This window comes from Ursus arctos, unplaced genomic scaffold (assembly GCF_023065955.2).
Source record: "Ursus arctos isolate Adak ecotype North America unplaced genomic scaffold, UrsArc2.0 scaffold_2, whole genome shotgun sequence".
Taxonomy (NCBI): domain Eukaryota; kingdom Metazoa; phylum Chordata; class Mammalia; order Carnivora; family Ursidae; genus Ursus; species Ursus arctos.
Genome location: NW_026622874.1, coordinates 1,616,163 through 1,629,669, shown reverse-complemented (window position 1 = coordinate 1,629,669; position 13,507 = coordinate 1,616,163). Strand labels below are relative to the sequence as shown.

Genomic DNA, 13,507 nt, shown 5'->3' with positions numbered 1-13,507 from the left:
TGGAAAATCTGGAGAACATGGAAATTCAGGAAGAAAACAGAAGTTGCCTGACATCTCTCATCTATGACTGTTACCCAGCATTAACCCTTTGACAGATCCTTCTAGTCATCTATGAAATAAATAGATGATATAAGCAACATTGGCAGTAACAAAAGTGAGATCTTGTAGTTTCGTATCTTAATTCTCCCCTTATTATATCATGATAAAATTTTCCATTAAACAGTTTTATAAATAACTGCAAAGCATCCAGTTGGATAAATTATTTATCTCACCTTATTGAAAAATGTAAAGCATATAAATTATACCAAAATTAAGAATAGTAAGTCTACGCCCTATTGAATTTGGATAAAAGAACAACGAAACTTTCTAACCTAAAGGGCTTATTCTGAAAAAGTGTCCAGATTACACAAATGTCAAGCAGCAAAACTGCTCTTTTCATTTAAATTAAAATAATTATTAGCATTGTAAGTAGATATTACCTGCAGGTATTAAATAATGATTCCTGGAGAGGAAAAACCTTATTTCCAACTGCACAGAAAAGCAGCATATGGTAGTTGACTACAGTCAAGTACCTTTTTACAGCCAAAAGCGAGGAGGTCCGAGTCCTCTGTGACTATGGCCTGTACGATACCGGCTTTGTTGAGATAGGCCAACTGCGCATCTGCTTCATACGGAGCCACGAGACAATCTACTCCCTGCGACCGAGCAGCCTGCCAGAGAAGGTCACGGTCAATCTGCAGCACAGCGTCCAGAAAGCACTCGACGACCTCCAATCTCATTACTAGCCGCAACACATACATGCTCGTGTTATTTTCAGAAATCACTTCCTTCGGGGTAGGTTTTTCTACCTTTAGTCTTGGCATATATTGAACTAATCATATAGCCACAAAGCCTTCTTTTTTAAAAAATCAATTTATAGGAGAAAATACTGCTGTATATTCAGAAGGAGAGAAACAACTACAAGCCAGAAAACTTAATTATTTCAAATTGCAGAAAGCTTGCATCCTAAGAACAGGTACGCTCCAAAGGCATATAAGCCATCTGTTTGGAGCTCTGAATGTATTTTCCCATAAAAATAACATGCTTTCTTTTCAGACTACAAAAGTCTACCTGACACTGTTTTGATAAAACTACAGAATTTAATCACTATACTTATTTTCCCAGGTTTACGAAGCCGTTTGAACAGAGGCCTGAAGAAGGGGATCTGAGGGCTGAGGCTGCCAGCCGTGGAAGATCTACGGTGCGAAGAAGCTTCTAGGCAGAAGCAGGTTGAGGAGACCAGGGGTCCAAGAGGTCCTGAGCCAGGGAGGCTCGTTCAACAGATCCCAGGGCCGTGAAGAGTGGAGGTGGTAAGTGCTGACGACTACACGGCATCGGGGTGAGACTGGCCCTCCAGGAACCATCCCTTCCATCTCTATGGAACAAGGTGCCCACCGAGCTCAGTCACTTACGTAGGAAGGGAGAGTATCCCTTAGTCCCAGGATTTCTCCCTTGGAGGCTGTTGGGACTCGTCTCCTGTGCTGAAAGATACTGCCCCGTTCTCCCTGAGACCTGCCCCTTCCTGAGGTTAGGCTAGAGTAATTTCCCTCCCTTCACCTTCTTGCGCTCCCATCAGTAAATGACTCATAACTAGCTTTGATGAACTTAGCCACTTGTTACTTTGACTTTATTTCTCACTTGGCTTACTTTAATAACTTTGTGGGCCATCGCATGTGTGATATTGATAGAGCGGGTAAAACATTCTCTGGCTTCTGAGACTTTGCCCTCACGAAGAAGCTGCTTTCCCTTAAGAAGATTGGCTTGTCGTCTTCTGCAAGGGGAAAAAAAATCAAGAGGCTGACTCAAGAAACCATAATAAAACGGTAATTCAAGAAATTTTCCTTTGGGGGAAAAAAGAAGTTTGACTCATCTGATAGTGTTTACCAGGTCCCTGAGAACATGAGCCAGATCTTTTGGGCTTCTAGGTAAAAGGAACACAAGCGATTTATAACGCATGCACACATAAGCTTATCCTTAGACTTCCAGAGCAATGCTTTATGTAAAAAAAAAAAAAAATGGAGTAACTAAGACACTTAAGAAAACCTGAGTCAAGGCTTTCACACCATCGAAACTAACTTTCAAGCGTAAAGATGCACCTTTATCGACATATGAAGAACTTGAGAAATACCGTTTCTGTCAGCTTGTGGGATCTACTAGAGAACAAATTTCAGAAAAAAACAAAATAACATCTGCATAACAACTGTCTGTAACAAGCAAATATGTGGTAATTTGTAGAACCAATACTAAATACGGTTAAACAGGGAGACAGTGACCGTACACATTCTAACAATACAGAACTGCTATTTTTAAAATGAGAAAAGAGAGAGCATATGCAAAGGAAGGAAGAAATTTTAACTTCTCAATAATCGTACTGGTAGTGGTAGTATCAGTATTTTACTCTGAATCTACTGTTGAGTGTAATAAAATACTTATACTTATTTTGGGATAAGACAAATGAGTGATTATAAGATACTATGACGTCATTCCTCCTGTGCCTTTGAAAGTAAGGATTCTCAGTATGGAAGAAAGGAGATAAAGATGCGTTACAGAAGAAGTAGAAACCCTGTAGTCGTGAGTCTGAACTGGGCATCAGTCAGAACTCGTGAGGTTTTGGGGCGCCTGGGTGGCACAGCGGTTAAGCTTCTGCCTTCGGCTCAGGGCGTGATCCCGCCGTTATGGGATCGAGCCTCACATCAGGCTCTTCTGCTATAAGCCTGCTTCTTCCTCTCCCACTCCCCCTGCTTGTGTTCCCTCTCTCGTTGGCTGTCTCTATCTCTGTCAACTAAATAAATAAAATCTTTAAAAAAAAAAAACTCGTGAGGTTTTGATCTTTAAGTAAATGTTCACACACACATACACACAAATTCCCTAGTTCCACTTTTAGACTGGGCTCCACAGATGAAGGGACCTGTAGAAAAGGATTTTAAGTGTCTCTCCCACTGCTACAGTGGCACAGGGAAAGCTGGTCCTACAAAGACAAAAAGAGTTCACGGTCAGAGACAGACAGCTGTAACTTTTTTATTTTTTAAGCTGTTTTTGAGCTTAGCAAGAGAAAGTGAGTAAATATCTGCAATTAGAATTAAGAACATGGTGTGGGGCCCCCAGGTGGGAACTGGTTTGGATCAGTCCCTTAGCCAACTAGTTTGGACTGTCACCTATCCTTTTAGAACTAACCTAGAAACTACTAATTTTTTATAGTAAGAGTATATTTAGTAAACTGTACATTATTTGTAATAGTGGGCTCAGACAATTTCAGTTACTCCTTTGTAAATAAACTTTATAAAGTTCTGGCTTTAAGATTCAGAGAACTCCAACCTGAAACTGATATCACACTGTATGTTAACTATACTGGAATTAAAAAAAAAGAAGAGCCCTCCAAGTCAGCTATATTGAAAAACCTAGATCTGAAAAACTCTAACCTGATTCTAGGCCCAGAGAGAGCAAAACCAGGAAAGCAGCCCCCTAACAGAATGCTCCCTCAGCGAGGCTTACTGCTACCTGGGTGTGACTCCCACTACCTTTCACAACTAAGCCCAGTGGTCGTTCCTATACAAAACACTGACACCTGGACCTAAGAACAAATACAGGATGAATGAGGTGGCATAGCTGCTTTATTAAAATACGGAAATCCCTTCTAAGGTCTGTTGCTATAAAATAACTAGAATCTGTTAAATATGAATAAAATTTCTAGGGTAACTATTAAAAGAAGAGAAACAGAATGCATCATTTTTCAACTAGAAACAAGAGGCAATATAATTAGGGTGGAAAAACAATCAATTCAGAAGTCAAGCAAGGTAGGAGTTACCAAAAACAAAACAAAACAAAACAAACCAAAACCACAAAACACAAAAAACCAGAGAAAGAGAGAGAGAGAGAGAGAGAGAGAGAAGACAAATGTAAAATACTAAGAGAAATAATGTATTAAAATATATTAGTAATTAATGGTCAATGTAAAAGGAATAAACTCTCCATTTAACGATTTTTCAAAAAGTGGCAAAGATCGACAGAATGGATATAAACGAACAAACAAACAAAACATGGGGTGTCTGGGTGGCTCAGTTGGTTAAGTGGTTGACTCTTGATTTTTGGCTCAGGATTTTGAGATCCAGCCATGCGCAGGTGGGCTCCCCACTCAGCGGGGAGTCTGCTCTGGATTCTCTCTCTCCTTCTGCCCCTCTCCCCACTCAAGCACAAGTGTTCTCTCAAATAAATAAATCTTAAAACACACACACACACACACACGGTTATGTGTTCTTTATAAGAGGAAAACCTAAAAACCAATGATGTAGTAAAGCTAAAGGTGAACAAATAAAAAAAAAAGTAGAAACATAGAAGAAAGTTATGGGTATGCTAATATTAGACAGAATAGACTTTAGGAAAAAAAAGCATAGCTAGAGATTAAAAGAGTCACTACATATTCTTTCAATTTACCACAAAAATGTAACTTTTTCTAAACTTGAATGCAACCAATAAAATCACTTCAAAATAAACAAAACAAAAAGTGGACAAGAACTGTAAGGTAAATGACAAATCCACTACCAAATTGTAACATACTTTTCTTAGTAATTTATGAATAGGTAGACACACACACAAAAAAAAACCAGACAAAAAACAAAACAGTAAAGATACAGATTTGAGCACCATAATCACTAAGCTTGACTTACTGGACAGATACGCAATCTTCTTAATAACTGGAGAATACACATTCCTTTCCAGCGCACAAGAAACATTTAAAGAAATTTGTTCAAGTGCTAGGCTATAAAGCAAGCCTCAACGAACTAAAATTTAAGAAAACTGGTATACAGACTACAGCATCAGACTTTAATGCAATTAGAGAGTCAATAGAGAATCAACTTACTCTCTTCTAGACTTTTCCACTTCCTTTTTAGAAGGTAAAGTACATCCATCAAATACGAGAATAGGCTTGACCCCGTGAGAGAGTAACATATTTACAAATCTCATACAAAATCCTACGTACCTACGAAAATAAAGGAAAATGCGTTTAGTGCAGCATCTTGTAAGGTGATAGTTTTGCTCTTCTGACAACCAGTGAGATTATGAAAAGAGAAGGTTTTTACTATTTTTTTTGAAGCAAATGTTTTCACAGGAAATGGAAACTCTAATTTAGACTTGGGTTCAAATCCTGCCTTGGATCCTAACGGTCTATAGGACAGTTGATGAGTATTTGACACAGCAAACCCTGCTTTTCTCATCTGCAGATGAGAAGACTTCGACATCCCTTCCAGTTCTAATATTTTGTGGTTCCAAATCATGCCTTTTTCCCTCTATTTTTTTTTTTTGCTTTGAAAAATTTCAAATCTACTGAAAATTTGAAAGAATAGTACGATAAATATCCTCCAACAATACCATTACCACACACCCAAGATATTTAAAAGCAGTAAAATATCATCTAATATACAGTCTATATTAAACTTTGTCCAATTGTCCCGGTATTTCTCGTAACCAGTGGTGTGCTAGTAAAGGTTTAACAACAGTTCTGGGGGAAGGGGTGCCTGCTCCGTGGCATTTGTCAATCTCCCTGACACGAATATACTACAATGGTGAATAAACTACCAATGCGGGGTCAGCACATGCTGAACTGGGAGAAGACGGCACATAGCGAACTGGGAGGAGGACTTGGCTGCAGCACAACATTGCTACATTACCCGCCCCCCCCCCCCCAAACAGTCTAGGATCCAAACAAGAATCATGTATTGCATTTAGTTTTGTTATTCTCGCAAGACAATTAACAAAAAGAGCCACATTACAACTTCCATCATTTATAAAGAAAAGGATATTTTAACTAAAGAACAGAAATTGACATATTATTAAAGGATAATCTTTTAAATCACATATCTTAATGAAAAACTATGTGGTCCTTCTTTTTATTGTGAACCAGTGACAACAGACATGCATTGGTCTACAGAACACTGACTTTGTACTAATTCTGGGCCTACTAATGAAGTATCATAAAAAATAGGGGAAAGCAAATATAAAATCATAATAAATCTTAAAGAAAATTCACATATTAAAATTTTAACCAGACAGAATACAAACATTGGACACCTGTTGCAGAAATCTTTACAAGTCAGCTTATTAAATCTATTTGGTTCCTTATAACGGCCATAAAGGCTTATCATACACTTACCCCAATTTTCTGAACTTTTCTGGTTAATATCCCCATCCAAAAGTGGATAAGAAAGGAAAAATAAACTCTATCAAATATGACTTATTAGCTGTTGTGAGAAAAAAAAAAATTAAAGTCCACAATACTTTGTAGAAAGTCCTGAAACTTTTTAGTTCAATAAATTATCTACACGGCAGGTCTGTGGAGTTCAGCAGTGGCATCTTTTTTTTTTTTTTTTTAAAGATTTTATTTCTCTATTTGACAGAGAGAGAGGCAGCAAGAGAGGGAACACAAGCAGGGGGAGTGGGAGAGGGAGAAGCAGGCTTCCAGCTGAGCAGGGAGCCCGATGCGGGGCTTGATCCCAGGATCACGCCCTGAGCCGAAGGCAGACGCTTAACGACTGCGCCACCCAGGCACCCCAGCAGTGGCATCTTTAAAAAAGGATATTTTCTAAATTTTGGACAAGTCTTCCAATTAGTCAAAAATCTCAGAATCCCCAAGAATTACAAAAAACTAGAGAACTATTGAAGAACTATTCAAAGAAACACTGCAGGTAGAATGAAAAACTTATAGTCTTCAGCTACACCTGCTGCTATTCAAATTCAGTGGCAAAAAAGAAATGGCCTTCAAAAAAAAAAAAAAAAAAAGAGAGAGAGAAAAATGATCCCAGCAGATGGAGTGGCAGCAGGGCTCTGGCTCCTTCAGATCCTACATGTACTGTTCCGGCTCACTTTTGGTCAAATTAACTTGATAAGCATGAAAGCCCTAAACATTCACCATTCAATTAAGACTTCCCCTGTTAATATGCATTAACACAGTTTACCTATTTTTCACTGTGATTAAGTAAGTCATATCAAGATCCGGGAGCCTTTCCTCTAGGAGATAAATTACATATTGCAAAAAAGAAAATTCATAATGGTGATCAAATCGCTCCGGAAAATCTCTGTTCTGAAATTATACTTGCTTCTTTTTCTAATGTTTCCATGTAAAAAAATAGAGAAGATTTTAGTCCATGGAACATGCCTCAAATGAGGTCATAGTTATGACTGGATCTCAGCAAGGCCCACCACTCTGGGCCCCAAGTAAAGTAGAAGTAAAAAGCCTTGCTTTGAAGCAACTGCTTTGTTTTGCAGACAGGGCTCAGTTTCTTAGGTAAAGAATAAAGGACACAGTGTTTGGTTTTTGTTTATTGGTGTCTTGATACAACATCACAGAACGTAGTCGCTCCTGATCGGGCAATCTTCTCAGTCTCACTTCTTGATAAACCTGGCATTGAATGAAAATGATCCCAATATAGGTCTGATTCTTAGTTGGCAAAGAATTAACACAAGGTCCAAACTTACTTATCAGTAGGTTCACCTTTGGCTAGTTTCTCAGCACAAGCAATAGCTCCTTTGTGAAGCCAACAATATGTATCCACAGCCACTGCCTGTCCTTTATACTTCCTCACGTGGATGGGTTCAGAAGCGTCTTTGATAAACTGCAGTAATCCATGTATCCCCATAGTGCCAAGCTAACTATGGGACATAAGAGGAAAAAGGAAAAACAGCAATATTTAGAGCAAAATACATTTCCTCAAAAGTTTTAGAAAAATAAAAAAAAAAGAGCTTGGAAACTGATATAGCAACTGAGCTTAAGTATTTGAGAATCACTGCTCTTTAATACTTTCACTGGGCTCCTCTCTGCCAAGAATCAGTCTAGAATATTTACATTAATCACCAACTCTAATGTCACTTGATAGTTCCGTAACGTCTATTCTTTCCAAAGTGCTTTCCCACTTGGAATCATAATGTGTGTTCCAAGCCTAGGCACCAGGAGGTGCTGAAAGAGCATGAATCTCTCTCTCTCCAAAAAGGCATTGTTAAGATATACCCCCTTCCGCTCAGCGAGAAGCCCCTAAATCCCTTCTATACAGATATTCTGGAGCGGACTCAGAACTTTCTGAAGCAGTACAGTTGACCCTTGAACAAGAAGGGGGGTTATTTGCACCCACCCCCCACCCAGTCGAAAATCCACGTATGATTTTGACTCTCCCAAAACTTAACTACTAGTAGCCAGAAGCCTTACCAATTACATAAACTTGGTTAACACATAGTTTGTATGTTATATGCATACTGTATTCTTAAAGTAAGCTAGAGAGAAGAAAATGGTATTAAGAAAATCACAAGGAAAATACATTTCCCGTACTGTACTGCATTTATTGAAAAAAATCCGTGAATAGGTGGACCCTCACAGTTCCAACCCCTTGGTTCAAGGGTCAGCTCTAGCACTCACCCCCCACCCCCACTCCTCAAGATAAAAAGTAAAAGCAATGGGGCTGAACAGCTGCTTAGCATTTCATAACATAAACCTCCCCCAGCAAACATTAAGTGTGGGGGGAAAGGAAGAAAGAACAGGGTAAGAAGTCAGCCTCACCTTGATACTGTATCAAAGCTCTGAGCTCCAGGACAGCAGTGCAGTCACCGGTTTGGAGCCGGCTGGGGGATTCTGACTCTTCACTAAGGCAGGTAATTTGGACGCAGGTGTTCCTCAAGCCACAGTCTGAGAAAGGCAATTAGCCTACCTCTCAGATAACGCCTCTAAAGGGAGTTTTCTCCCCCTTTGAGGGAAACGGAGGTCGTACGCATTTTGCGAAACCCGTCTCTTCTAAGCTAGGTAAATTCGCTCCCCTAAACGTCTCCTCGTAGCGGAGTGGGAATGACCGCGGGCCGCAGGGCCGGCATCATCTCAGGGCGCCCGCCTGCCACACGCGAGGTACGACCACACCGGCGACCTCACCGCTTCACTCCTGTCTACGGGCCGTGCACGAGGAGCCCGCAAGCCCATTCCAGAAGACACGCTTCCCTTCGCCTGCAAGACATCACGAAGAAATTCACTTTTCCACATGCAGGAGCCGGGACGGCATGTGAAAACGGGGCTGCTGACTGGGGCGGCAGCCCTGCAGGAGTGCGGCGGGCGACCGTCCCTGCGCTCAGGGCGGCCTCGGCCCCGTCTACACGCGACCAGCGCTCGGGATCCGCGGCCGGGGCGGGAAGACCGCGCCCGACCCCCTCCTCCCGGTCCTGCACGACCGGAGTCCCGGGAGGACGCCACCCCCGGCCACGCACAGCCCGCTCCGCTCCCTTCCCGGGAAGGGCTCTCCCCGTCCGTTTCAGGGCAGGTGTGCGGAGGTCCGACGCCTGCTCCCGACGCCCCAACTCACCTGGGCCCGAGCGCCCAAGGCAGGCGGCGCGGAACACCCGGAGCCGGGTGGCAACCGCGTCCCGAGGGCTTTTCAATTTGCGCGGGAGAGCCTGAGGTCCCGCCCCAGCGGAAATGACACCAGCGCGCCCGCCCGCGGCGCCCGCCCCGCTTCTCGCGGCCTCCGCTTCCGGGACCCGTGACCCGAGCCCCGCTCCTCGCCGGACGCCATGGTGGCCACGGCCCTGCGACCCCGGCCGCCGCTGCCGGCCTGGGCCCTGCGCGGCCTTCCGAAGGCGCGGGCCGCGCTCGAGCCGCTGGCTCACGGGAAACGGCTCCCGGAAGTTGGTCGTGTTCGCCCTCGCGGGGGCTGCTGGGACTTGTAGTTCTCCGCTGACGGCGGCCTCCCGTTGAGGCTGCGGTCGTTTCAGGAGCGCCATCGCGTGTTTGTGTGCGGGTTTTAAAAACCTGAAAGAGATCACTGCTGCGAATTAGTCCCCTAGTCCCTGTGGTGTGCGGCTGACCCTAAGGCTCTTCAGACAGCCCTGCGTGGCGCGCTGCAGGGCGACAGAAGATGCGGCTTGAGTTACAGTAGTCTTTGGACCCTTGCTGGAGCCTTCGGGACGGCAGAGAGGGGCGGTCAGGAAGTAGTTCGACGAGGACCGGACGGGGTCGCGCCGGGACCGCACTCTGCCCACGCGGCGGCCGTGAGCCCTCCTCTGCACGGGGCTCACCTCCGGCCTAGAAAGGCTTGAACAAAACACCAGCGTAGTCCCTAACAGCCCGAGGCCGCTTCCCCAGGATGACCTTGGGCGCATTCAGGGGAACCTCAGGCTGCGTAGAGGTTACCGTTTACACCTGATGGCCGGTCTCCGCGGTCTGTAGGAGGGTCGGAGCCCGACTTGGGCAGCCGCTGGTTCGCACGCCCAGCTGACACTGCTCCCTGCCTGGTTCTGTCATTTCACCCGCCTGCCTCCGCGGAGCCTCATTCCGTCCCTCCCGGCCCCTCAGACTTTCTCGAAAACAGCCCTCCCCCTGCCCCCCCCTACAAATCAGTTAGGAGCAGGACTATTGTTCCCTGTCGCAATCGTGTAGTCTGATCAAAACTGTCCTTAGGCTTTACCTAGTGCCCGGCTTCGCTCATCTTTGACCTAAATGGGGTGAGGTTGGGGGGCGCGGGCGGGCTTTGTAGCCAAATAATGAAAACGAGCCCTGTGGCGCACAGATCTTAAAGACATTTTGGACTCTGGTGGTCAGTGGGGTGAGGCTTCCTGTCCTCCTGATACTCTAGACCTTGTATCTGTCCTCTTCCCTTAGGGATATTGTGGTAAAAAACTGGGGAAGAGCCTTAGTGAGACCAGACCAGGGAGTGTGTTCTGGGCCCAGGGATGAGCAGGAATGATAATTTGTACTCAAAGAGCTGAAGGGAAAGAAGCATGTTTTTAAAAAATGCTCCCCATTTGATGACCTTCTGTACGTGTTTCTCCCATGCTTCTTTTAAAGTCTTTAAGATCCATCACACCAACATATTTTACCTTACAAGTTGTTGAAACGGTGCCACTTTTGGGTTATGTGCTCAGTGGGTGCAGGGCTGCCACCTCCCCAGGTCTGGTCTTTAGAGCTGAGGCTGGAGAGGTGGTCAGGAAAGTTCTCCTCCCTTGTGCTTCCAACAGTGATGGGGAGACCTCACCCTGGGCCAGCTTGGAACTGACCACGCCGTTCGGTTGGGGACAGTTTCAAACCATAGGAGGGTAAAGAGGAGCTTAAGTGTGGGTGGGGCGTGTTTGTAGAAAAGCGTTCTTGCAGTCGTTGGACTGCCCAGCTGCGGTAACTGCTTCAGTATATCAGATCCAGCCAAGAACAGGCCACACATGGGGGTCTTAGGAAGGGACCCAAACCTCACAAAGACGCCCAGCCCCATAGACTCCACCATGAAGTGAACACAGGAGGTCGCTGTGCTAAGGAGCGGCCCATACCTTTACTGCTAATCTGATTCCCAAGTGTCAGACTGGATTCTTGGAAGCCCGGCACTTTGGGAAAATACCAGTTACGTTTCAGTGAACAGAATCTTTTGACTTTTTGAGCGGATAAAACCCTTTGAGCCAATTCACGAAGTAACACGCCTTCGGTGTGCCTGTCATGTACTAGGTGGTACGGGCAACACGAAGAAATGGCCCCTGTCCTCAAGCAGCTTAGGCTCTAGTTAGGCAGACAAAACATGTAACCATGAAAAACCTAAACAATAAATCACGATGGTGTGTGATTGAATTCTGCAATGAGTGGTACAGCACCTGAGTTCTTAGCCGAGGACGGTTTTCTGAAGTTTTCCCCGACACGCACCCGAACACCCTGCGATGACCCCTTTGCCCTGACGCGTCTCACACTCTCTATTTTCATCAACTTTGCCCCTAGATTTAGCAAATAATAATACAGACCCAGTTAAATTTGAATTTCATACAAGCAAAAGATACATTTTTAGTATGTCTACTGCAATATTTGGGACATACACTAAAAAATAAATCCAAGTTTATCTGAAATTCAAATTTAACATGGTATTCTGTATTTTTATCTGGAAACCTTACCTTGGGGGCAGGGATCACGTCTCCTAATTTTCATATCCCTGGTGGTTAGCCCTGGTGTTGATAAATAATGTCAGAATTTGTGGACTGATAAATGCCCTGGGTACAGCACTATGCATTCTAGATTTTCTGGGCAGCTCTGATTTTTAATTTGGAAAAAACCACCTCTGTTGTGATGGAGCAGTGTTTTCTAAAATGTGGAACAGGGGTGATCATTCGGGGCCCCTCCACCTTTGTCTGGTTTCAGGCAGGGTGCTACAGCCACAGCTGATGAGCACATCCCCCCACCCCACACACTTAGACAAAAACCAGCACTTTCCAAGAAAAGCTGTGGAAATGAGCTCTTTTCCTTGACAGCACGGGAGGCTTTTGCTCAGCACCAAATTCCCACCAAGCCATGGAGACTCGGAACTGGGAACGACCTGAGGTGCTGGGGAAGTCAGCATCCTGTGCCATAGAGTTGTGGGGACTGTGTTTTCACCCCGCTTCTCTCTCGAACTCAACACGACTGTGGGAAAAGCAGGATGCTTCCAGTGTAAGAGTGATGATGATGAGCAGTAGTGGGATTGTGATATAGACCTGGAACTGGGAACATGGGAAACAAAAGCAAAAGTGTCGCTTAAGTTAAGATCTCCTTAGGCTTGCAGCCCACTGACAGATCGCTGAAACACGCAGAGCATGACCTTCCTCAGGAACTCGTGGCTGCCTTAGGGCCTTCATGTTTAAAAGGGACCTTATCTCGGCAGCAGCCGGACCCTCAAGTCCTGAAAGCCTTGCTTCCAGGTTCCCGGGAGACTGGCGCTATCCCTAACCCCCACTGATTAAATAGGATATAGCGAGTCACTCCTCATTCCTGGATTGCTCTTTCTGCCCCCGGGTCCTGTCCCGTGAGTAGGGAAGGGGTTAAGGGATAGGCAGGGGAGATAGGAGGCCCCCGACCCCTTGACTAGGCTCCGAAACTACTCCTGGTGGGTGGAGACGCTGAGCCAGAGCCCAACAAGAGCTAAGGGAACCACCGAGATGGCGCAGGAGTCTCAAGGCCGCAGGCTTCCCAGTCAGTTCTCAGTGGCCGGCCACTCGGGACCCCACTCACCCTAGAGTTCTCATCTTCACTTACCAAACTTTCACTTTGCTCCAGCCGTTTGTGTCTGAGACATTCCCTCTTCGACCCCGTGAGACAAGAAGGCTGCAAGCCAGCAACAGAACAAGGTGCTCTGCCCTCGCTGGTCACGAACAGCTCTAGTTTTCTGACGGAGGAACTTATTTTTAGGTGGCTGTTTTTGTAGCTCAATTTGACTGATTTTTACTTCCATTTAATTGTTTTTAATTATCTTAATTATTTTAATTATTTTAATTGAATGACATTTTTAGTTACTTCTGTGATGGCAAGTGATACTTACGATACAAAATGCATTTTTTAAAACATTTAAGTTAAAAATGAGTCAGTTTAAAGAAAATCTATGAAGTAAATAATAGGACAGGTGTTTCTCCTTTGTGGCAAATATGAGTAAGTGGAGTTTCCCCAACAGTCATTTTCTCCCATCTTTAAAATACCCCTTCGGCTTTGATCCCATTTCTCAGC

The 13,507-nt window shown here is 44.4% G+C and overlaps 1 protein-coding gene across 2 annotated transcripts in view; it reads right to left on the bottom strand.

Annotated features, from left to right (window-relative positions):
- The window catches only part of EXO1 (exonuclease 1), a 34,545-nt gene extending 24,909 nt beyond the window's left edge, over positions 1 to 9,636 (bottom strand). Inside the window, exons 1-6 of one of the 2 annotated variants that reach the window (XM_057315498.1) lie at positions 9,369 to 9,636; positions 8,582 to 9,016; positions 7,510 to 7,683; positions 4,898 to 5,017; positions 1,687 to 1,810; positions 573 to 710 (exon numbers count right to left, since the gene is read on the bottom strand). In XM_057315498.1, coding sequence (XP_057171481.1) covers positions 573 to 710; positions 1,687 to 1,810; positions 4,898 to 5,017; positions 7,510 to 7,670 — 543 coding nt within the window. In that variant the 5' untranslated portion in view covers positions 7,671 to 7,683; positions 8,582 to 9,016; positions 9,369 to 9,636. The remainder of the gene's footprint in view (positions 1 to 572; positions 711 to 1,686; positions 1,811 to 4,897; positions 5,018 to 7,509; positions 7,684 to 8,581; positions 9,017 to 9,368) is intronic. The other variant, XM_026487571.4, reaches the window with a different exon arrangement.
- Between the last annotated feature and the right edge of the window lie 3,871 nt (positions 9,637 to 13,507).